This window comes from Patagioenas fasciata, chromosome 5 (genome assembly GCF_037038585.1).
Source record: "Patagioenas fasciata isolate bPatFas1 chromosome 5, bPatFas1.hap1, whole genome shotgun sequence".
In the NCBI taxonomy this organism is placed as follows: Eukaryota; Metazoa; Chordata; class Aves; order Columbiformes; family Columbidae; genus Patagioenas; species Patagioenas fasciata.
The window spans coordinates 57626224-57650206 of NC_092524.1; the positions used below are offsets into that span (position 1 = coordinate 57626224).

Here is a 23983-nt window from a genome sequence, read left to right on the forward strand (position 1 = left end):
ATTAAAACTCCATGCACGTTAGCTGCAGGGTTTGGCCCACCACAGTGAGGCTCCATAAACGCTTGCGGATTTTGCCACAGCTGCATTTTCTTTCAAGCCCTCCCCATTTTCACCTCTCCAACCTGCAGTTCATCATAGATCAAATCTTGCAACTGAGCCATGCTCAGAAACACCCACTGATTTCAAAGAGATCGCTGGGTCTGAAATGATGGAGTCTGGCAACAATATGTCCATATCCTCTTTGGCTAGCCTGTTTGCCCTCATTTCCACATCACTTTCCCCTCCTCGTGGTGACAAAAGTCAGACGTCCAAAAGGAATAAAAGAAAAGAAAAGCTGACAAGGGAGAGGGAAGGGATGCGTGGCAAGTTACCAAGGATCATTTTCTCAAAGCAGGGGAGAAAATGGCATGAAGCACATACATCCTGCGTGCACATGGACACGGAGGAGAGCCTTTAATACGAATTATTGGGGGGGGAGAAAGGAAGGAGGAAAAAAAAATACCTCAGATGTTAAATGTTATCCAATTAAGCTTGAAATACACAGCTCAGAGAGATGAAATCTTGATACTGGGGTATCATTCTGTGAGGAGTCTCAGATGTTTGTTTACAACATGGCACAAGTGGCCCAGCAGCGGCTGCTGGTGACAGCTGAAGGTGGGCAGGAAGGAGGGCAGGAATGGGGAAATGGACAGAGTCGCAGGCCCTTTCCTGCTCCCCATCCTCCACCAGCATGGAGGGGGAAGGAGGAAGAGGAGGGGAGTAGCCTAAGCCATTTTCTCTGCCTTCCCCACACAACCCAGCAAAGGCAGCTCTCCCACAGCAAAGATGACATCACTCGGCAGCACTACTGACCTTCAGATAGTAACAAAAAAAAAAAAAAAATGTTTCTATTACCTGACAACTGACAATGACATCCAAATGTGCCTGACGTCTCAGTCTGAATCTCAGTCTGAGTCCCGCCAACTGAGACTGCACGTGCACCACAGCAGGGCAGGCTAAGGCAGGGCGGGAGGGAGGCCAGTGCGCGGAGAGGTGACGTGATCACGGATGTGTGAGGGTGGGAGGAGGCAGCTATGGGAGCCCCCGGCAGGTTTGCAGGCCTGGACGGCCCTGGAGAAAAAACAATAGAAAAAACTGTCAGTCGGATCTAAGTTTGAAGGGACAGAGGAGGCATCATCAGGGGAAACAGGCGGGGCAGGGGCTGGCTGCCTAACGCGCAACACGCTTGGTCTCATCCCCTCTCTGGGTCTGACTGAGGCTGGTGGGTTCACGCCGGCTGGGAGAAGAGCAAGAAGAGACCTGGGGGACCTGTGAACCTGAGCTTGGGGCCTGCAGAGGCACAGAGAGGGATGAGGCGGGCTGAGATGGCCAGCTCTGGCATGGAGCAGAGCCAGAGGCAGTGGACATCGCCACTGGCACTTGCTCAGGGACCAAATCAAAAGGAGGATTATTGTTTTACAGCTGTGTTAGTGAATTGAGCTGACACAAAACTCGGCAGGCTTTCTGCCCAGCCGCTGCTGAAGCGGGCTGCACACACCAGCCCGGACAAAGTGCGGTGACTTAGAGCTCAAATGGCTTCAGCGAGGTGCCAGGAGCCGAGCTCCCAGAAGCAGCATTGGCGGCCGCTGTGCTGCCTTCCCACTTGAGCTGCGGCCAGTTGTGCATTTTGCATGCCCCGATTAGCCAGGCTGCTTCCCTGTTGAGCCTGTAAAGAAGGGAGCAACCTTTTTCCTGGTAGCTAGAAGATGACATTGTAACCTCCAATAGTATTATTTATTTTCAACCCCTCTAGGAATCACCTGCCATTTAACAGCTGTATTTAAGCGTTTTCTCCTGCTCCGTTGGAAACGCTCGCTCCTCCTGGCTCTAGTCCAAACTGAGCACCGCAGCTTTGAAAAAACTAAGATGCAAGTCTTAAATATCGATATACACCTGCACAGATACAGATACAGATACACACAAACATGCACACATGCAGAACCGGGTAGGAGCCGCATTTTCGGCTGGCGCAAGTTGGCAGAGTTTAAATGGAAGATGAGTGAATAACACCACTTTACATCCACCAAGAACCCCATCCCCTTCATTTAAAACTATGCCTGCCACTTAATTATTAAATAAAGGGCAGCTACTAATCAAGGGCAGTTCCCAAATGAAGATATGTGGTGGAGTGGTCACCATTAAAAAGCTGCCATTTGCCAACAGTTACCGCACAGTGGTAGATCAGAAACCACAGTTTCCCCCTGTATTTAGATCAGGAAATATGCGTGTTAATTGTGGGGTAACTTCTGGCAAATGCTCTTTTTTTTTAATGGTGGCAATTCTGTCTGTGCATGCACATGCACCTTGCAGACACACAAAAACGCCATGGCAGCAAGGAGGAATATTTATCTGTGCTCCCTCCAATTCTAGAAAAGTAATATTTTCTAAGGAAGACTCTCCACCTTGAGAGTCCCAGTTAGGAAACAAGGCCTGCATGTTGATCTGACAGTTTAACATGTGAGGTAAACGTGGCTGCTTCATCCTTGGCGCTCCAATCTGCAAGGACTGCATTTGATTTTGTCATTTATCTTAAATGGCTAAGAGACCACCAGTGCAAAACATTTGTGTGAAGCTTTTGCCAAAACCACAAGTGAAGAGTCTGAATTCCCTGTGTAAATACTTAAGCTTCAAGCATCAAGGATAAAATTTGTGCTCTTTTTTGAGGACTGGTTTCCAATAGAAGACATCTCTGTGGCTTGTGGGACGAGGAAGGATTATTGGCAGGGGGGTGAGGGGGGGCACTCAGTTCTTTGGCTTTTGTAACAGTTTGATCTTCCTGGAAGTACTACACAAGCAGGTAATGGTAACTACTATTCACATCATACCTATGTTATATTTTGGGCAGGACTGTGTGCCAGGCATGTGGAATCTGGTGTCAGACAGTGTGCATACGAACCACCCTACTGTCACCGTAACATATATGAATAACAAGTTTGTTTTTTTTCAGGGAACAAGCCCAAAGTAACAAAGATTCCCTGAAATGACTTAACAATTGTATCTTATATTCCTAATATTATAAAAATAACTAGGCTATCATAGGCTATGTTGAGCTGCCTGGATCCTTGCTGGGAAAGCTGTGAGTTTGAAATCAGGATTTAGAATAGGGTCACAGGGCATCTACCTCTCAGGTCACATCTAGACAGGTCTGAAGCCCTAACATGACTAAGGGCACAAGTCCTGCAGTCACTGGGCCCTCTGCACTTCCTGGTACCATACTACAGGTTTTGAAGGAGCTCATCACACAGACAAACTATATGAAATCCATCAAGGGTACAATCCCTCAAAATGGCATGGGGTTTTAATGCAGAGGTGCATGGATCCTAGCACACAATGCTACCCTGAGAGCAACAGCCTCTCTTCTAGTCCTGGTGGGTCCTACCTTTCCTTTGACAATTAACTTGATACAATTTGCACAGCCCTGAGGAATCTAAGATGCTAAGAGCTCACCAAGTGGGTACAAGGAGGCCCTCCCTGCTCTTATCTAATACATCTCCTCTACAGTGGAAAGGAAATTAAGGTTTCAAACACGAGGTATCTAATTATTTGGGCAAAGGGATCCTCAAGAGCCTTCCAACAGAGGCACTAGGACAAGTCAGCAATCCACTTTAACAAGGTGCCTAACAAATTTACAGGAAGAACTATATGAACCAGTTGGTGGTAAGTGGATGGAACTGAACACGTCAGTCAGGTCTTTTTTCTATTGTTCGATGTGTATATGAAGAAATCTAAAAAGTTCTAACCTATTGTCAGAAAGGAACGGGATGGTAAGGGAGAGGAAGAATAGACAAAGAGAGACTCTGGCAGATGCTAAGGGAGTCCAATCACCACTCCTGAGTCCAACGTTAAGAAACAAAGATTGTAGGTCTACCAGACCAGGAGGCTCACTGCCCCAACAAGCAAAGTCAAATCAGGTGATACCTCCTCCTCTTTGCTGCCACTTTAGATCTAGTTTGTTTCTTTGTCACAAATCAGGACAGTCCTATAGAGTCAGGTCAAGTGACAAATCACGAAGAGGAAAATCGTATCCACTGGCCTCAAGGAAAGGCATGGAGAAAAGGAGTGCTCCACATTAGGTACGTGATACCTCTTCATATCTATAGAAAGAGTAACAGTGGTGCTCAGAAATGCTCAGTCTGTGTTTGCTAGGAACATGCCCATGTTTTACTTCTCCAGTTCTTCTCCGATGGGATTTTTCCTCATATTTAAAACTGAAACTATTTAAAGCTGAAAATATTTAAAGCTGAAAATTGAGACAGAGGCTCTATCATTCTTCAACTTAACTGCTACAGGTGATGGACAAACAAAAATGAACAAACAGATGAAAAGAAAAAGAGATACAGGTAAATAGACAGACGGTATCCTAAAGTGGTGCTGAGAGTTTTCTGCTCAATGCACCCAGCACCAGGCGAGGGAGGGGAGCCAGTCTCTGGAATCCTATGGCAAATCAACCACGTCATGTTGCACAAAGGTTTCAAAAAGTAAACACTCCTGCAAGCCCCTGACTGCCACAAAGGGCATAGCCACAACTGGCACTCAGGGAAAGCAGATCACAATAATTGTGCTGCTGTCTGAGAGGCAAATATCCCATCTGGCTGTGGTGAGCAGACACAAACACACAGTTCTGTGTCACTCGGACATCACTGCCATGATGGGTGAGGCTGGATTTTCTTCCTTGGTCAGCACTAGGACATCACTCACCTGCACTGCAGATCTCAATTATATATTCTGCATTCATTCTGTACGGATGCGAAGGGGAGTTTTACACGTAGCATGAGTGTGAAACATGCACAGGGACTGTCATCGTGTAAATAAAGGATCTGCATTGCTGACAATAAAGGAAGATTTTTGTCCTTACGCTTTAAACAGGTTCAGTGTATACTCAGTGCCTGTACATGGCAGTAGCTCACAGGTTATGTTGACTTCCAGGCACCACGCTCTGCTATTTTTAAACTTGAAAGAAGAAAATAAGGTAAATTGGACATGACCCTAGAAAATTGAAATGAATATAAGAGCCCAGATGAACACAACAAAAGCCACAATCAAGGCATAAATTGCATCCTTTTGTTGTCCCTCTCCCTAAGCCTAGGCATGACTGGCCATACGATATGGCATACCACACTCCTCTGGCACATCTGCAGAAAAGTCCCTGAGCAAAGCACAAAGATGGAGCCACAAGCAGCATTCACAATGTCCCACCTCAGCATGGTTCAGACCAGGGGACTCGATCTTTATAATTTAATTGATCTTGCTTTATGTCTCGTGTCGCGTGTAAATGCAGTCACAAGTAGCTATGTAGCTGGTGCATCCCTGGGGGTGTTGTGTGCTTGCTGGGGTGTGTGTCTGTGCACAGGCAGACAGGCGAGAGCACAGGCAGACATGTGAGCCACTTAACAGGGCACGAACCAAGTTTTTCTGTGTGTCTCTCTGTGCCTGTCTGGTGATGGAAAATCAATCAATAGCTGGTTAGAGACTAAAGCTCAGTTCCATTATTAAAAATCTCACTTTCAATGAAAAGAAAAACATCTGTTCAGTGTGTAGCTACAAATGCAGAGTGCAGACTGCAGCCTCATCCCTGCCCTGTGCCCATCGTGTTCAAGGAGAGTACTGCAGATGTTTTGAGATGGGTTTTACATGTACCATTGCAGCAGCCTTGAGCAGACATATCCAAAAGTGAAAGACACATCTATTCACTAATCTTTCCAAGAGATATTTTTCCAAGCTTTTCTTAAAAGAATTTGTCTCATCGGTGTTACACCCCCTTATACTGACTTCCCACCTGATATTATTATCTTTCTATCATGGTTTTTTATACAGATACCAACAGGGCTGACAAAGCAAACGTGCACATACACACACATGTACACACACATAGTGCACAGAGACACAGATGCACTAACATTTCGAACAGCAACCAGCAGAGCAAGGCATGCACACCCCGCAAGTGGCAGACATACACAGCATCCCCCAGGAAAGGCAGAAGGACACAATGGCATCGGCAGACATGCCACAGTACACATGCGTGGAGCCCGGTGCTCAAGCAGACACACCTGCACACCAGCCTTCACCTCTGCCCCCAGCACACACACATACACACACGGTAGTTTCGGAGCCGTTCCCCTGCACCAACTTATGATGCTAAGCTTAAAACTTTGCTCAAGCTGGAAATGGAAAGGTTGCACTGGGGAAAGAAGGAGGGTAGGGAAGGGATTTCTTGTTATATTTTGCGCAGGGATTTTTTTGTTGTTGTTCTGGCAGACAAGGATTCCGTTTGAATTGATAAATTTCTTTCTCCCAAGAATTTCAAATGATAATGCATAAATAAGTCATAGATCAAGAACAGCGACATGGTGAGCAAGAAGGAGAAAGAGTATGAGTAAGGGGCACTGGTACAGAAATTTGACAGTACCCCAACTCCCCCCCTTCCTCCCCCCATGCCAAGACATTAATTCTCACAAGTCGGAGAAAATTACTATGCATGAATGCAAAAAGCATGATCAGGAGTAATTAACATGGCTTCATATGCAAATTTTATTAATGCAGAAGTACAAAGTCATTATGCAAATGAAACTTACGTCAACTCTCTTGACAAATATTCATCTCTAAAGCTCAAGTTTCTCCCTTCTAATTTTTTTTTTCAATTTTTTGGTGTAAAACCAAAAAAAAAAAAAAAAAAGTGACAAGGACTGTTTGACAAGTTTGCAAAGTTGTTTTTCAACCGGAGAAATTTATTCTTGCATTGTTGATATATTTTTTGTGTTGTTGTTGTTGGCAGGTACACGACAGCTCATGGAGGAGAGCGGGAGGATGGGGGACGCGGGCTACCAGCAGCAGGCAGCCAATCAAAACGCCAGCGGCTGTAATGAGCGCGATTGATGACTGTTTGGCTTTACTGCAGGGTAATGAACTAGAATCCAGTCTGAGGAGGAAAAAAATATGAATATTCATGAAGCTGTGCTCCTGCCTTTGATGATTAAAGAAATTTTTAATATTCAAATAAGCGCTTGCCAAGTGATTAACAAAGAACAAGCACGCAGGAATATGGAAATGGAGCTGTGGAAGATTTGGGAGTCACAGTCTGTGCAGAAAAGACAGCACAAAATTTTATAAACAAGATAGGCAGATAACCTAATTCAAATCTGAGCAAATAACGGGGAAAAAATCCCCTTCTTTTTCATCAGTTTGAATATTGTATCAGTCACTTTGTTTTAGAATGAGAAGGAGAATAAAAGCAACCAATGCAATAAGATGCAGGGCGGGGGGGGAAGTCCAAACCCTGAGAAATCCAACCCAGCAATTACAAAGTAAGGATCCTGGGTGAGAAAGCGATAGGAAAATGATGGCTAAAAGTCCACCGTCTGCTGTGGGCTATTGCTTTTCAAAAGCAGGAGCCTGCCTGATGCTGAGAGCCTAAGGGCTACTGAGCACCGCCAACTTCTTGTATACAACAGGCAGGAGTCAAAAGTATCTCAAAATAACCAAGGCCGGTCCCTGTCGTTAAATCCCTTTCCTCGTCTAGAGGGTGCACCGTGGCATTTAACCACTGTCTGGGAGAGGAGTGAGGGAGTGCAACAGAAAGAAGAAATATTATTGTTGGGGAAAAAGAAAAAAAAAAGTGCAAAAGGAGGGTTAAGGAGGTCTCAGCTGCCCACTCTGTTAATCAGTTGGTAAGAAATGTGTTTTCCGTGTCTGAACCAGAAAGGTCCTCCACTCCCCACAGGTTTCTGAACAATGATGCGAAAATCCAGCCATGTTACAAAATGTCTGATAAGTTCCGGCTCTCACAGTTTCACAGCTCAACTAGGGATTCACACTGAAGCACATAATAACAATATTAGCTGCTAAAATGATTTTGCAGTTAAAATACTTCTAATTAGCAGCCAGCAACATCCTTTTATTTTTTGGTCTTTTTTTGAAAAACAGTTAACTTCAGAGCTACCTTATACAAGGATGAAATGTGGTTGAGCTCTTTCTGTTACTCAAAAGACAGAGTTAGGATGTCTTCAAACTCTTAAGGCATTGGAAAACCAACTCACCTTTTTTTTTTATTAGATCCTGTGGTTTCACAGGCCTGTTTGGCTTTTCTGCAGATCTTTAAAACCTCTGGTTAATTATTTCCTATTTTAAAATCTAAAGAAAGCATAGTCTAAGTGCCATTTAATAATTCGCTGGTGTCTTCAGAATGTAACATTTCACCTCTACTTAAAAAAAAAAAAAGAAAAGAAAAAAAATAATAAGAATAACAGCATGAGGACAATGCTACAAAACACACAAAACGACCATGACTGGAACCTTCAGAGCTGCCGTGAAAACATATCATGGAGCTAATGGGATTTTTCCCTCATATCTGCTCCTTTTTTGGAGATACAAAAAACCTCACTACTTACGTTCCACAGGAAAGAAAAGGAAAAAAGGGAAAGAAAAAAACAATAAAAAGAGAGAGAGAGAAGTGACGGAGAAAAATGGAGGGAAAAAAAAAGAAAAAAGAAAAAAAAAAAGAAACGACTAACCCTAAGTAAAGATAAGGTTAAACACCATGCAGGGGTATTGCTGGGAGTCTTCCCTCTGAATATGCCAAGCCCTTTGGAAGATGCCTGTTGTCTTGAGGTGTGTGTGGGCGGGTGAGGTGTGACATTACATAACGCGCACAGGCGGCAGCGGCTGTGCACAACCGCACTGATGCAAGCGCTTGACTGTGAAACTCAGCTCTCCATTTCCTGGGCTCTTCATAGCTCCTGTCAGACCCTTGAACGCTGTAAATGCTATCCTTTTTCTATGAGATGCCTTGGCTTTATTTTAATCAATGCATTTTCTTTTTTTAGTGACAGAGAAGCAACTACCAGCTCATACAGTTGGTTGCTTTGAAGCCCGTCTTAAATGGCAGTTGAGTTCTAGCACATAAATATGAATACGTAATATTTATGCCACATTTTCTCCCTTTCTTTAAAAGAACCCCATTTACATATTTCTGGAGAATAATGATACTTCAGCAGGGCAGGTGAACACACATTTCAGCATATGGAGTCAATAGGAAAAGGTATTACAAGTCAATATTGTAAAAGTCAGCCTCTAAATTTAAGTGGCTTGAATTGAGCGTGCAGCTGTGGTTGCCTGTCAGTAGTTAGATGCTGTAATAATAATAATAACAACAACAACAACAATAATAACAATAATAATAATAATAATTTGCCTTTCATTTCTCTAGTGCCTTCCATGCAAAGACCTGGAAGCACTTTACAAAGATAAGCAAACGGAGCTTGGAACACCCCGTGCGGTTAATACATATCCTAATATATCTAAATATCCTGTTTTGAGCATGCAAGTCTTCTCGCTGTGTAGAAATCCACATTTTATGTTGTCCACATATTTGCACATGGCACTTTGGAGGCTCAGATGTTGAGGACAAACTGTGGAGATTTTTACTTACCTAAAAGACCATGTGGATCCCCAGAAGCAGCCCACACTACGCCTACGAGACTGCTTATGCAGTGCCAAAACCCATCTTTTAGGAAATGGGTGTGTGGGTTGTCACTGGACCCGCTCAAGGGCTGGAGTGGGTAGCCTGTGGGGGTGTCTAGGTGCCACATGGCAACATTGGTAGCTCCACCATGAGCTGGGATCCTGTGGGGACTCCTGCAGGACCAGCCATCCCCCCTCCCACCTGATGTTCATCCAAACCTGCTCCCAGATCCTTGTCTGTACTTAGAACACAAAGCTAAGGGGAAAACTGAAGCACCTTGGCTCACCCCCATTAAACACACAAGAAAAAGGGCTTGCACCTCCCCCAAGGCTGCATTCATCGAGTCCTCCTGCCGTGCCCTCTGCCCACCCCAGTGATGCAAGGCTTTGCTCCTCTGCTATGAGAGCAACCAGGAGCAAGAGGACAGGAAACAAGGGCAGTACTGAGCTTAAAACATCATGAGGGAGAAGTAAATACAGCATATCAACAGATGTGATACAGGGAACCAGAGCATTTTGTTGTCTCAGGATGGTGGTCTTGCAGACAGGGCTCTGGGCTGGGAAAGGGGCCAGGGCACACACCCCAAGGCAGGAGCCACCGGGGGTTTGGCACATTCTCCCCCCAGAGCTCAGCTTTCCCCTTCCCACCCTCTCTGTGTCTGGTTTGTTCTGCCCCAAACGCTTCCGAGCAGAGCCCAGCTCTCGCTCCAGGGGTGCAGAGTGTCTCACACAATGGTGCCCCGATCTGAGCTGCAATGTCCAGAAGCTACCGCAATAAACTAACAAATAACAATAATCACCCTGATCTGTGGAGTTTGTTTTCCAAAAGGCATAAAGGGTTGACAGTAAACAGTTCATCAATTTTCCCAAGTTTGTTCCCCAACCCTTGTAATTAAGTCCTGGGGAGTTTCAATGGTTATAAAAATCCTTGTGGGGATTAAAATTTTTAGTCCTGATTATACCATGTTTCTATATACCAGCAAATATTCCTGATGTAATTGAAACCACCTCGGTAGACGATTGCAACAATTTAACAGGTCCTCAAATTAATAAAGGAACTCAGTGGATGGAAAGAGTTGTTTCCAAAGGGCAAAATATATACAGACAGGCAGCTAGGGAGAGAAATACCACTACAAATAATCTGAGGGTTTGACCATAAAAGCATGGTCAAGAGTGCTAAAATGCAGTAAATGAAGTGTCCAGGGAAGAGCCCGGGATAGGCAAGAGTCAGTAGCAGCAGCAAACTGAGTGGCAGAATCACTGGTAGAATTAGGCAGTCTGAGGCTTTAGCAGCTCTTCAGCTGTTTGGTAGCAAAAACAATTCCTGGAAGGGAGGGGAACTTGGGGAAAGAGGGGCAGATGAAGTCACCCTGCCTCTCTGTGCCTCAGTCTCCCCATCTGTGAAAACCAGCTAATGACATCCACCTGATTTCATTAAATGTCCTGGGAGCTGGAAAGAGTCTGTAAAAGCAATGTTCCAAGCAGCAGCACTGTTAACTGTTTCACTGCTGGAAATGTGAAGGACTACCCGGTGATGCTGATGGCCCTGCAAAGCACAGATGGACAAACTTAATACGCAGACACAATTAGCTCTGGGAGAGAATCACAGCTCCTGTTTTTTGGCTCACCCCTTGCCAAAAGCAGTACAAGTGTAGGCACTTATAAGTGCTGGATTTCAATGTGAAAAACAGTTTACCTGCCTAGCATGAATGCATACATTACACAGTAATATACACTAACAGTGTTGGGGGGGTCCCATTAACATGCACGTTTATAATTTGCAAATTTTTCCCATGCACGGAGGACATTCACGCTCAGCAGAGCATTTCACTGACACCAAGCAAACTTAAATAAGCAAAACAGGGCGAGCGATCATGGTGAGGGTGGAAAGAAACAGAGATTTTTTAAATGAGGATTTCCTTTGAGTTTTGGATCTCTCAGGGGAAAATCAATCCAGCTGCGGGTGCAAGCGGGTCCAAGTCTGATAACTGAATCTGTCAAATTAAATGAGCAGAGCAATCAGCTGTAGATGGTAAAACAATCCACCAACTGAGGGGAACCCTGAAGATCTAAAGCTTCAGTCTTCAATTTACTGGACACCACCACAACTGAGTAAATAATGCTCTCTGAATGGAAAAGAGGTTAGAAAATTAACCAGCTTTTCAGTAATGAAAGAAAGCAGACAAATAAACCAGCGATGAGGAATCTAGTTCAGACTATAATGTAGGTTAAAAAAAGGAAATAATAAACCGACGTTTCATTTGCACAAGGAAGCATGTTGCGCGCCTGTGCCCAATCCTGCTGCTAAATAGGACAATGAAAAGTTTCACCCAAAGACTTGGATCCAAGCAGAATTTGGCCAGTCACACGTACTAATTAGACAGGATAACTGAACCCTACACCAGGAGAAGTAAAACACAAATGCAGTATAAAAATAATCCCTTAACTCTTTTCAGTATGACACAAAACTGAGAGCAAAGACAAGAAACCAAAAACCATTCTGCATACATGACATTTTTTCTGAGGTATATTTTTTCCCACATAACTCCCAGTTCATCCATTTATTTGTACAGACTGGCATGTTTCTCCGTAAAAGTATAAGACACAAAAAGGCTTTTGATTATCAGATCTGCTTGAAATGAAAGCTGAAGTTGATTACCTAGGAAAGCGTATTCAAAAAAAAAAAAAAAAAAGAAAAGAAAAGAAACAAGTACAGAGATACTGTGCAAACCGAGATGAAGCAAAATAACTTCTTCAAACATTCACGGTTAGGATGAGACAGCGATACTAAATTCACACTTATCACCCCGGTAAAATAAAGGCTAGTGGGTTTTTGTTTCATATACTCAAACAGCAGCTTACTGCTGTATATCACGGTCTAACCAAATCTTTCTATAACCTCTTGCATTACAAGCAAAATCTCCAAAATGTCACCAACTAAAAAACTGAACTAGTCTGTAATTAGTTTCAACAAAGTAGTCCTTTTAACCCTAATTTTCTAGATGTAGATAGCATATCCGAAGTAAGCATTATGAACCTTCCTTAAGGACAAGCGGAATCAAATTGTAAAATCATAAGCAACGATCTAATAGGTCTTTCTCTAAGCAAGCCTTTTATTTCTCTATAATAAATTCAAATCCAGTCTTCAGTCTCTTAATAGGTGATCAGAGAAAATACGCACGTACACCTAAACCACTACAACAAACCTTATTTTTTAAATAACACTTCAATCACTAATATAATAAGGACTGTTATAACAGGTTAGCACTGGTATCATTATTCCTTATGATTCAATATTCTAATGACTGACTGTAACAGAGGTTTATGTTCTGCCGAGGTTTATACCACTACTTAATGTAATTAAGCAAACTGGCAGCCAATGCCTCTGTGGAAATATCATTTCTATCGCAGAGTATTCCCACCAGAAATTCAGAGGAATCATAACATACAAACTTTGATTCTGTTTATTTTTTTCCCTTGTTCTGAAACTGATCCGACATTTCTTGGACTTAGTAAAGTGGAAGAAGGAATTAATTTGCCTTCTGTAGACATGTTATTATTGACAATACTAATAATCTATGACAAATGGGCCATCCCTACTCCTCTCTTTCAGCAGGCATTGCAGCCTGCAACAGTGCTGTGCAAAACCCCAGAGCTGGACTTTCCTCCTGCCAGGAGCCCTGTGAGCGAACCAGCAACAGGGTTTTAAGTAAGCCATTAAAATGCTAATATTCAGCCTGGGCCAGATCCCTGTTACCACTGAAAGCTGAACTAAAGCTTCTCTGGAGACAGGATAAGGCCCTTCCAATGTGATCAAAGAGTAAATACATGCAAAGCTCTGATGGGAAAAAGGATCTTTTTTCTAATTTTAAAACCAAACAGGGAGACTCCACCAGCCTCGTAATCCATGTTACAGTCACATTTAGGATCACTGGAGTCTGGGATTAACAGCAGCAAGGAGGATGGGTCCAGGTTAAAAAGTTGCCACCTGAGGTCAAAGAGGAGCACTTAATACCCAGGTTTTCATGACAATGGAATTTGTTACGTTTGGGGCTACACTCCCCTCCACTTGATGTGGCTCTGCAGACAACAGTAGATGTGCCACATATGTATATACAAACATATCTATAACTACACATACACATATAGCTGTGCATAGTTTTGTCACATCGACACTCAGCCCACCTTGCAATGGGAGCTCAGCCCCTCCAGCAGCCCTCATCCAAGCTGGAGTTTTATGGGGCTGCCCAGGAGTGCAGGGTCCAGAGCAGAATTTGGTTTTGATAGCCAGAGTTTACCCAGTGCCTACAATAGCAGACCTCGTGAGAAGACTTGGTTAAAATAAAGGCTTAGTTAACTCTCCCTCCAAGCCGTAAAGCTCTCTGTAGAGGGAAAAAAAAATAATAACACTGAAACAAAACCCACATCCATTCGGGCCGGGGGGGAGTGGGACAAGGAATGATAACAAGAAAGGGAAAATGTCTGGTTCCTATTATTGCTATCTGCAGTGCTTTCGCTTCCACAAACAGCTTAAGGGAGTGCTTCTGGAACAGAAGTTTAACTTTCCTTAATCTGGGCTCTTAAACTGCCAGGATCTGGTTACATTTTCTCCCTCTCTGTATTTTAATGCTTTTATTTTATATTCTAATATGGGAGGGAGGAAAGGGGAGAATCTCAGTGTCACTGTAAGAAAGAAGTCACCAGGTTTTGCGATCCAGCAGCTTCCTTGGCTCAGGGAACTGCTGGTTGGCATAATCCACTCATTTGACAAAACTACTATTTCTGGGCACAGGCTCAAAAACAGGTAGGAAGCAAATGCTGAGAAATAAGGAAGTAAAAACAGCCAACAGATTTTTCACTACCAAGAACGCCAAGAGTAAACATGATTTATTTAGCTGTGTTTAACATGTCTCTTCTGCACTAGACTGCAGAAATCTGCTTGCATTTAGAGCAGGAGGAGGAGAAGGCGGGGGGAGGGGATGAAAAGGGAATCCATTACGGCGCTCCACTGGTACTTTCTGAATTGTTCAGTCACACAGTTTTATTGAGTACAAGTATTTTCTAGCCCAAAATATATTCATGTGTCAGAAGAAAGCAGCACTAATCTGCTGTTAATTAACAAGCTGCTGCTAACAAAAGATGAAGGACCCAATTCATGCAAACAATATTTACGTGGGTGTCGCATGATTTTGTCACAGATCTTTTATTTTTTCCTCTCCCCCCCCTCTTCCTCCCTGCGTCCTCCTCTTCCTCAACACCCCATTTCAGAGATGCAGTGCGAATGAGTCCCAGCTCCTCTTGGGACTGGCACTCACAGCAGTGAGGACACGCATCCTCATCCACCCAGCCAAACTCAGACAGAATCTCGCCCGAGGCACCCAGCTCTGGGGCTCGCATCTCCCCTCACCCAGAAGGGCCCTATCGTACACTTGCAAGCTAAATTTCCTTAGATTCTTATTCAGTTACAAGGCAGAAGCTATCTTCTGGCGCTATGCCCACGGTGGCACTGCTGCCGAGGCTCCGAGAAGTGGTACGAAGACTCCCCATCCACCACTCATCCGCACCGGCCACGGGCGGGCTGCGAGAGCATGAGATCAGGGACAGGTGAGACCGCCGTACCCCCACCCCCCCGTGTCCTGCTGGTGATTTCACATTTGTTTAATCAAACCTTTTTACTGAGGAATTTGGGGAAGGGGGAAACATGCTAACAGCATGGAGACCCGGAGGGATTTGGCTTGTTCAAAAACATCAATGCATGCACAAAAGGGTAGGGCTACGAGCAGTGAAGCAGAGGGCAAGCTCTCCCAGCGATAGCCCCACTGCCACCACCCGCTCCCTGCTGTCATTTTGGACGATAGTGCTTGTGGCCTCATCCAAACGGGTGCTGAGCACGGCAGGCTGCCCTGAGCCCCTGCCGGATACAGCCAGACACTTTGGAAAATCAAGCCATTCACATCTTTTCTGCATCATCTGAGAAATGAGAGTGCCTATCTGCATATCTCCTGTGGGCGGTTTAAAGCTGGCGCTGGCAAAGAGATGGGAGGGTTAAAACCAACAGCAATGAGCACTAAATATTCCTGGACTTGCTCCACTCCCGGGAACAAAGGTGGGGTTGCAGGGTTAGAGAAGCGCTCATGGTCTCCTGTGCTTTACCCACCAAGCCACACAGACCTAGAAAAGGGTTACGGAGGGTTTAGGCACTGCTCAGCACTGCCATCACACAGTCAGGACTGGGAGAAGTGTAGGGACAGAAGGGTGGGAAACAGAAGTATTGAAGGGTATTGGAAGTGTCAAGGTTCTTCCGTGATGGCACACTGGAGTGGCATTTCTGCTAGCACAGTGCTCTGCCCAGCCCACTCAGTGTTTCACCCCCAAGACCACTGTTTCCTCAGTAAGAAACAAACTCCACGGGAGCATACACAAGTCTGTCCCTCAGGGTTTTCCCTCTGTACCCTTACCCTGTTCCCAAAAGCGTGTTTTTTTTCACTGCAGAAGTCAGGGCACCCTCACCAGCACCCAGTCCCACTCACAGCTGTCCTCTGCTGCTTCCCCCCTCTGCAGGACCTACTCTGGGCTGTGCCCTGGCAGGAGAGGGACCTGCCCTGAATGTAAACTAACCCTGACTCTTCTCTGCATCTTCCCCTCTTCATGCACACCCAGAGTCACCTTTGCCATTTTTAGACCAGCATTTGAACGAAGTCCTGGCCTGTGCTTTTTCAAAGACCTATTTTTTTTAATGTGTTTTTTTTTTTACTAACAGTGATATTTGAAACACTGACATTCACCATTTGAAAAGCAAAGCAAACACATTTAAACAAGCGCCTTAAAAGAGCTAATGAAAGAGAAATAGATCCATCTGTATTGCGTTCTCTACCCACTATCATTCTAAAAAATAAACCTTTCCAGACAGCAGGAAAATCTCCCTGTAGGGAAGACAATAGGAGTTCCCAAGCTCCCCTCCGAGGGAGTGAGGACAAGCCACCCCCGGTGCACAACCCCACCCAGGTAACACCTGCCACAAGCTGCTGGTTGCCTGGCACAAACCCCGGCCAGAGCATCAGCCAGGCTGCAATGCCAAAGGACACCTCACCAATCCGGTTCATCAGTCCTTCCAACACAAGCAGGTGCCTTTGCTAGGGGTCCCTGACACACCACTGCACCCATAACCTCCCTCTGCTTAAATATTTCTAATGAACGTTCATTGTCAGATAGGGAGCACTGAGGACTGAATGTTTTTCCTCATCCACAGAGCAGACATGGTAAGGATGAGGCCAGTCTAAGACAACGCATGGTCAAAAGCCTGAGCGATGGGTGCACATGGTGGGTAGCAAAGACATCCTTAGCTCCTGTGTACAGTGCTGCTAACAGAAAACTACCTTGTACATCTCTTTCAAGAAACAGCTCTGATTAGGTATGCTTGATTGGTTTCAAAAGCAAAAATAAAGTGCATCATCTTAAATTATAAACTTTGCACAATGAGGATAGCATCCTTCAGTGGAGTCTGAGGGCGCCAAAGGGAGGGCTCAGGGATTTTTCTAGGGAGGCCTGGGGGTGACCGTTTTAACTTCTTTCTGCAAGAAATCCCTGTATCATAAACATTAATCAAACACTATATTCTGCCTTTTAGTCTTGAACAATTATGAGTACAGTTTTGTGATCTTTAGCCATATTTACTGATACTCAAAGGCAGATTCTATCTTGTTAGATTGTTATAAATGGGACCCCAGGGAATCGGCACACAGGCAGAGGCAGATGTGAGAGAGCCTTCTCAGAGCTCGGGTGTGCTTCACTTTTCTACTGCTGAAATTATGAATATTTTGGAGCAAAATAAACAACTTTAGATTCCTCTGCCAGATCATTACAAAGAGCTGTCCGTAGACTAAAAAAATAGCGCCTTTTTGCTGAACTTAGAATTTTTTAAAGTTAACTGTTAAATTTCAAAGTGTGGTTTACATGTGCTGGCCACTTGTATGCACAAAAGTTTCAGAGACAGACACAGAAAAGATTTCTAGTTATAAACCATTAAAGAAAGAAACCCACAAATTCTGTCTCGTTCTCTCTTAGTTAAATATATTGTCTCTGCTCCAGACCTGTTTTATAATACCATAAAATAGAGGCATGTTTCCGACACTAGGTTTGCGAAGCTGTCACATTAAAGGTAAACTTTTAATCTGGTATAGACAAACAGCACACATTTTTTATTTCTCGAGTAACAGCTCTGGAGAAATGTTTAAACAAGAATTTAAGAGCCTTGTGGTAAAGCCACATATAGGGGTCTCAGACAGCTACTGGGTTTGAGCTTCTTTTCTTTGTTGTTGTCCTTTTTAATTCTTCAAATAACCTACTCTGAAGTAGACTTCTAGGAGCAGAGTAACCAATATGCACGGTAAAGTGAACCTCTAGGCTTGCTTTAATTACTAGTTAATAAAAAAGAAACGTTTAAACTGAAATGCAGGCCTGAATTTCTAGTTATTTATCCTCATCTTTTTATTTTCTTGGGACGCACAATCAAATACTTTTAAGAAGTTAATTGTGTCACAATTAGTAACACATTAGTCCTCCGATATTTTTAATAGCAACCTAGGTTTTTCCCCAAGGCACTTAAAAATGGCAGGCTCGGCTACCCGCTCCTTTTTTTAAAACTCCCATGCGCTTTCTTCTTTAAAAACCTCCCACATGCATTTCACTTGGTCTGAAAATACCAGCACAGATCTTAATCCTGCCAACGCTTACAGACATGCTTAACTTTCTGCACATCAGTAATCCCGCTGACTGCGAGGACGGCTGGCGTACCTACAGCTCGGCGCCAGCCAGGGATGAAATCCTGCCCTCACTAAAGCCAGTGGCAAAACCCTCATTGACGTCAATAAGGTTGTGCTTTGACATCCAGTCTGTTACAGGATTGGGACCATCCTCATTTCAAGGTACTTTCCCAAACTCTTTTTTGTTTTGGTTTGGGTTTTTTTCTCCTTTTTTTCCTTCCTGCTGTTTCTCCCCCTCACCTCCCACACTCACTCTTGTGGGGCCCCGTATTGAGACCACTTGAAAACTTCTACCTTTCAAATCCCTCCGCAAGGGAAACCCCCCTCGCTGAGACGGGAAACGTCCTTTGCAGGTAAAGCTGAAAGAAACTACTTTGCCCTGCTGCGTGCATTTGAGTAAACTAATTAAAACCTGGGAACTTGGGTTCCAAACAATGCCAAGAAGCAATTGTTAATATGAGCTGAAGTGAAATGGGAAGCTCCAGATGTTTAAAATTAGCTGTAGGGGGAAAAAAAAAAAAGGAGAAAGTTTTTTTCATAATTTTACCATAAAGTCACGGTGGTGCAGCTTGGGCTGCACGGGGTTAAAATGAATTTGGGGGCTTGCGCTACAGTGAAGGGGGCAAGTGGAGGGGGAGGCAGCGGCGGCCGCTCGGAAGTGCTGCGGTGCTGTGAAGAGCAGGCAGAAGTGAGCAAACCAGCTGAACCGCTTGCAGAATTAATCAGTAACAAAGAGGCTGGAGCTGTTGGCGGGCTTCAGCCCTTGAACCTGGACTCTGCTCTATAAATTTCAACTTGGAATGGCTCTCTACTTGTTGAAAGACAGGTTGGCTCCAGGCCAAGCCATAAGGAAAAAAAAGGCCAAAAAAAGAAAATTCCTTCTTGCTCAGGAAACTTCCCTTCAGCTTCTAACTCTTTTTATGAGCTAGTAATAGGGCACTCTAGAAAATGGGAAACGAAAAGCGGGTATTGAAAGGAAAAAATGAGTCAGGATTTGGTTTAATAAAGAAAATAAAACAAGTAGGTGCTAATATGAAATCTGGATTTTGCCTGTGCACAAGTACATCAGCTATAATAGATTTCAGAGCGCCTCACCAATAATTCAAAGGAGATTTTTACAGTTACAGGTTTGACTCTGAAAATAATAAATGTCTTAAAAGAAGAGAGCTGTTTAATACCTGTCTGCAGTCTCATCTTGTTCTCTCCTCCCCCACCACTCCACCTTGTTTAAATGACCATTACACAAGCAGCGTGGTATAAAAAAATATGTAAAACCATCATTTATTCAGCAGCATCTCTTTCCTCTCTTATTTTTCCCCTCTTTAAACAGAAGAATGCGGGAGAACCGACGCTCTCCTCAGCCTCTGTTCATTGCCAAGACAGTTTCAGCCACGAACACCTCGCTGCCGTGGTGCTTTTCCAGCTTGAACAGACAAGGAATGGGCTGGGGCAGAGTGAGGGGCTAGATTGTGGAGGGGGGGAGCTGTCAGAGTGGGAAGAAAGAAAGCAAACATCTATTCAGGGGCCAGACGCGCAGAGCAAGGTCAGCTGCCGAGACACAGCCCTGTGCAGCAGCAATGCAATTACGTCCAAACTCTGCACAGCACTGAGAGTCCCACAACCTGCACGCAAGGGTTGGACCAGAGGGTCTAGGGCAGCTGGAAGAAGGGGTATAATGATTTTAATTGCTCTTCCGAGATGCTTAAAGGGTAGATGAGATGCTCTTTAGCTAGTACAGGGGGCTGCTGCTCTATGCTGCTTGCAAGAATACATGCAGATAAAATACCCTAATGAGAGAGTGGAGAGAGAAACATGGTAAGTGCCAGACATGATCAAAAGGTGAAATAAAACATCAAAATAAAATGCAGCCTAATCAGAGCATGGAGGACAGGGATAGACAATCTCTTCACCAAAAGTGGTTGTTAAGGTAAATTAGATTAATCACTCCCACCTCCTTTCCTTCCCTTCCCAAATTCCCTTGTTTTTAATGAAGGGGCTTACTCCTGTAAGGCTGAACGCCATCCAAAGCTGCTGGACATTTAAAGCTATATATGTAACAAGCCTGCGACAGACACACATCCTGTACTTCCACTTTCCAAGAAAACCGGGATCTGCTACTTGGTAGGTCTTTTCCATCTGCAGCTTTTATGACCCTGCTGAGGGACCAGTGAGCAGTGTCCTCCTTTTCTCGTTTGAGAAACACACTACTTAATCCCAGAAGAAAGAGCAAGTTTAAGAGCCGTTGGGCTTAACAGTGGTTTGTGCTGATCGCGCTCGAATCTTTCTGCAAAGGCATACATGCAAAGAGGAAAAAACAACAACCGCTAAGTAACCACTTCACATTTGCCAGTAAGATCATTAAACTCCTTACAAGCGGTATCTACCCCACCTTCCCCACTACACACAAACATACACACACCCCCAAGCTCTCCAACATGGCAACTAGGAGCCAAGACAGATCTCCTTTCCCCACTGCAGCAACCACATTCATTCCTGTTAAGGGGTTAACGATTCGTTTCCACTACTTCTCTCGAGAAAACCTACAATGAAAACATTGGCTCACGAAAGCGTTCTCACTGCCAGAATGCCACAGCGCAAGTGAAAAGTCCGTTTTGTTTTCATTACATCTCTGGGATTTCCGGCTTAACTCCTGAGCTTAGACACCAAATCCCTAGATACCCCACCCACCCACTTTTTCTTCTTCTTTTTTTTTTTTTATAACATTTATACTGCTCGGCCCACCAATTACCATTTGGAGGGTGGGAGGGATCGGGGAGAAGGAACCATGCTGAAAAAGATGCTCTTGCTGGAGTGAGCGCCTGCATCTCCCCGGCTGAGAGCTACCCAGTTTTTCCAGGTTTCCAGGGCTCTCTGCTGAGAAACATAGTTTTATTGCTATGCCTGGCCTCCCTCCTCTATTTCTCACCCTCTGGGCTCCCATCTTCCCACTCAGCCACTGAAGCCAGCGCTGAAACTCAGCCCCAAATCTATGCCCTTTGAAGTTATGTGACATGACATAGAAATCCAAGCCTTTCTTGTACAAAAAGTATGATTACTTCACAAGGTTTTTTTTCTCCAGTTATGATAGAAAAATGTTCCAATCTCCAAAAAACCCTAGAAAGGTTCAACCTTTATGTCACAGCCGATTTGGTCACTGTGTATATAGGCAGCGCAGTTCAAACACGGGCTGAGACAGAAAAACAATCTATTGAAAAGACATGAAGGGAGGTAGCCTCATGCTATAGCAGCACTTCTGTCCTGCTGAAGCAAAGGAACAATTTCTGTGCCTTTATGTATTTATTCACCACAGGAGAGGAACAGCAACTTCTTCTATCTATATAGGAGCTTTCCTGTTTCATAGTACTTCTATGGAACTAGCTTTCCTTCAGTTACATCCCAGTCCAAAATTCCCCTGCGAATGCACACAAATTCCTCTCTTGCAGTCAATACTCCACTGAGCACAAGCCTATTGCTATTAGTCACACCAAAACAAATGCCAAAGCAGTCTATAGGATGGTTGGGCACTACTTTTACTTTACTCCTAACAGTTGCTCACAAAGTTGTCAAGCAAAATGAGTAATGACTAGCTGACCAGTGCCTTTTCATCATTTACCATTACTGTTGTCTAAAAAATCTACCAGTCTTTCCATGCTAATACTAAGCAGAGATATACGTGGTTTCTGGTCTCCCACACATGACCCAACTAATTTCACAAGAGGACCCAAATAAAGGAAAAAAACCACTTTATTGGGTGACATTTTGACTAGACTCTACCTCTGAGGAAGTCCAGAGTCCTTCCACTGAATTAAAAAGGGAAATGGTAGTGCCAAGCTGGTGCAAACAAGCAAGTTTTGCTCTTAACAGAGTGACTCCCGGTACATATTCACCCCGGAGCGAGAAGGCTCTGGTCACATTTATTGAATGACCTTCTTAAATCCCCTCTCATCAGCCTGCAAAATGGCACTTCTGTCCAAAGAGTTTTATCTAGCATTGTCACATGTAAAACCAAAGATGACTGTAACTAAGAGTGATTAGAGAGAGAAAATAACAGCAACAAGCTCCTGTTTCACAGTTTGGTACCCTGCACATTAGGGGGCAGGTCCCAGCTTGTGCCGCCCCATCCGTCTGGCATGGCACCACCGGTTTCAGGGGAGTTACCCCAGGTGAAACCAGGCTCGACCACTTGCTGCTCCTCTGGCATCGTCACCTGCTGTCCTGGCCTCATGGGAGTCCAGCTCACCACACACAGGGCACAGAAAATAATTTTGAAAAACAGGATGGCGAGAGGAACAAAACAAGAAGCTGAAACCAGCAGGGAGAATTGAGGGCATAATATTCCTCAGCAGTTTTTTGGTCTGCTTTTAAAGCCCGGTGTGATTAATTTCACACTTGACTCTGGCGGATGCTGGGAAAGCCTCAGTGCCTGATGGGGCCACACCCTGGGAAGGACACGGCTGGGGGCAAACTGAGATGGGTGAGGGGAGAACGTGGCTGGTGGCCCCTGGGCCGGGCTGAGCAGAGGCTGCTGGAGCCACGCCACATGGGTGCGGTGGAGTTCAAGCAAGGGGAAGAAAGGGTTTCATAATTGCAGGTTTCTCCCCTTTAACTCTTGCTGGGATCAGCAGGGTGCTTACCGCTGCCTTGGCAGTGCCAACAGCCGCAGCCCTGCCCTCTCTCACTGCCAGCTGGGGGCCATGCCAAGAATGGGGGGCTGCTAAGCCACCACTGAGCATCCTCTGCACCAACCCCCCTAAAGACCCCTAAAAAGAGGGATAACATCCTCTGGAACACCTCCACCTGGCCTCACGTCACCCTTAAAACTTTAAGCCGTTGATATTTCAGCAGCCCCCCTGTCATGCCTGAAGCTGCAGTGAGCCAGGGGAAAGCAGCTGCCAGTGTCCTGTCCCTCAGAGGAGAGCCAGGCTTCCCAGCATGCCCCCACCCTCCCTAGGTGCAGACAGGGTGCTGGGTCAGATCACATGGCTTGTTTTTCTCCCCAGAACCTAAGCCAGGACCTCAGCCGAGGTCCCTGGGGGCAGGAGACTTGCTTGTTAGCCCTGCTCTCAGGGAGCTGCAGCTGACACCTTCCGTGTGTGTCCCCCCACCGAGCTGCTCAGCCACACCAATTAGCAAAACACATTGCTAAATACTTGGTGAAGCTGCAGAGGAGGAGGAAGAGGAGGAGGAGGCCAGGTAACTCATCTGTGCTCAGGGAAAGCATGGCAGATGCGAGGGAAGAAACATGCCTGGAAAAGCCTCATGAAAAGGATTGCAGCTACAACCCAGGTTTCTCAGGCACTGTTACCACACACTTCTGGAAGCCTCTTCTTCCCCAAGTAGTGTTTTCCCTGGCCTGGCTTTGACAAGTCATTCCTGCAAGACCCACTGCCCTAAGGAGGTGCTGGCAGCAGGACCCGGTGCTGTGGCAGCCTCTGGCCCCCGAGCCCTGTGCTGGCTCGATGCTGCTCAGGACATCTCTTCCCAACCTGACCAACATCGACATTGTTGCCACCAGCCTCGGGATGTTTCAGCTCACGTTTTCCTCCCCTCACGTGTGAAGGCATCATGATGGCTGTCTGAATCCTACAGTTAATATGGGTGCGCAGGTCCATAATGGTACATTGTAAGTGAATGTCTCAGGGTAGACAGCAATAATAATTAGCTGTCATGATTTGAAAAAAGGATAATCCATGCCATTGAGTTAACAATCACTCACACAACACACA

The 23983-nt window shown here is 44.9% G+C and overlaps 1 protein-coding gene across 7 annotated transcripts in view; it reads right to left on the reverse strand.

Moving 5' to 3' along the window:
* Positions 1-23983, reverse strand: part of BCL11B (BCL11 transcription factor B) — a 95388-nt gene that overhangs the window by 51609 nt on the left and 19796 nt on the right. For 4 of the 7 annotated variants that reach the window (XM_065839223.2, XM_065839224.2, XM_071809631.1 and 1 more), the window contains exon 3: positions 895-1110. The exons of the other annotated variants lie outside the window; for them this stretch is intronic. In XM_065839223.2, the coding sequence (XP_065695295.1) occupies positions 895-1110 (216 nt within the window). The remainder of the gene's footprint in view (positions 1-894; positions 1111-23983) is intronic. 7 annotated transcript variants of the gene reach the window in all.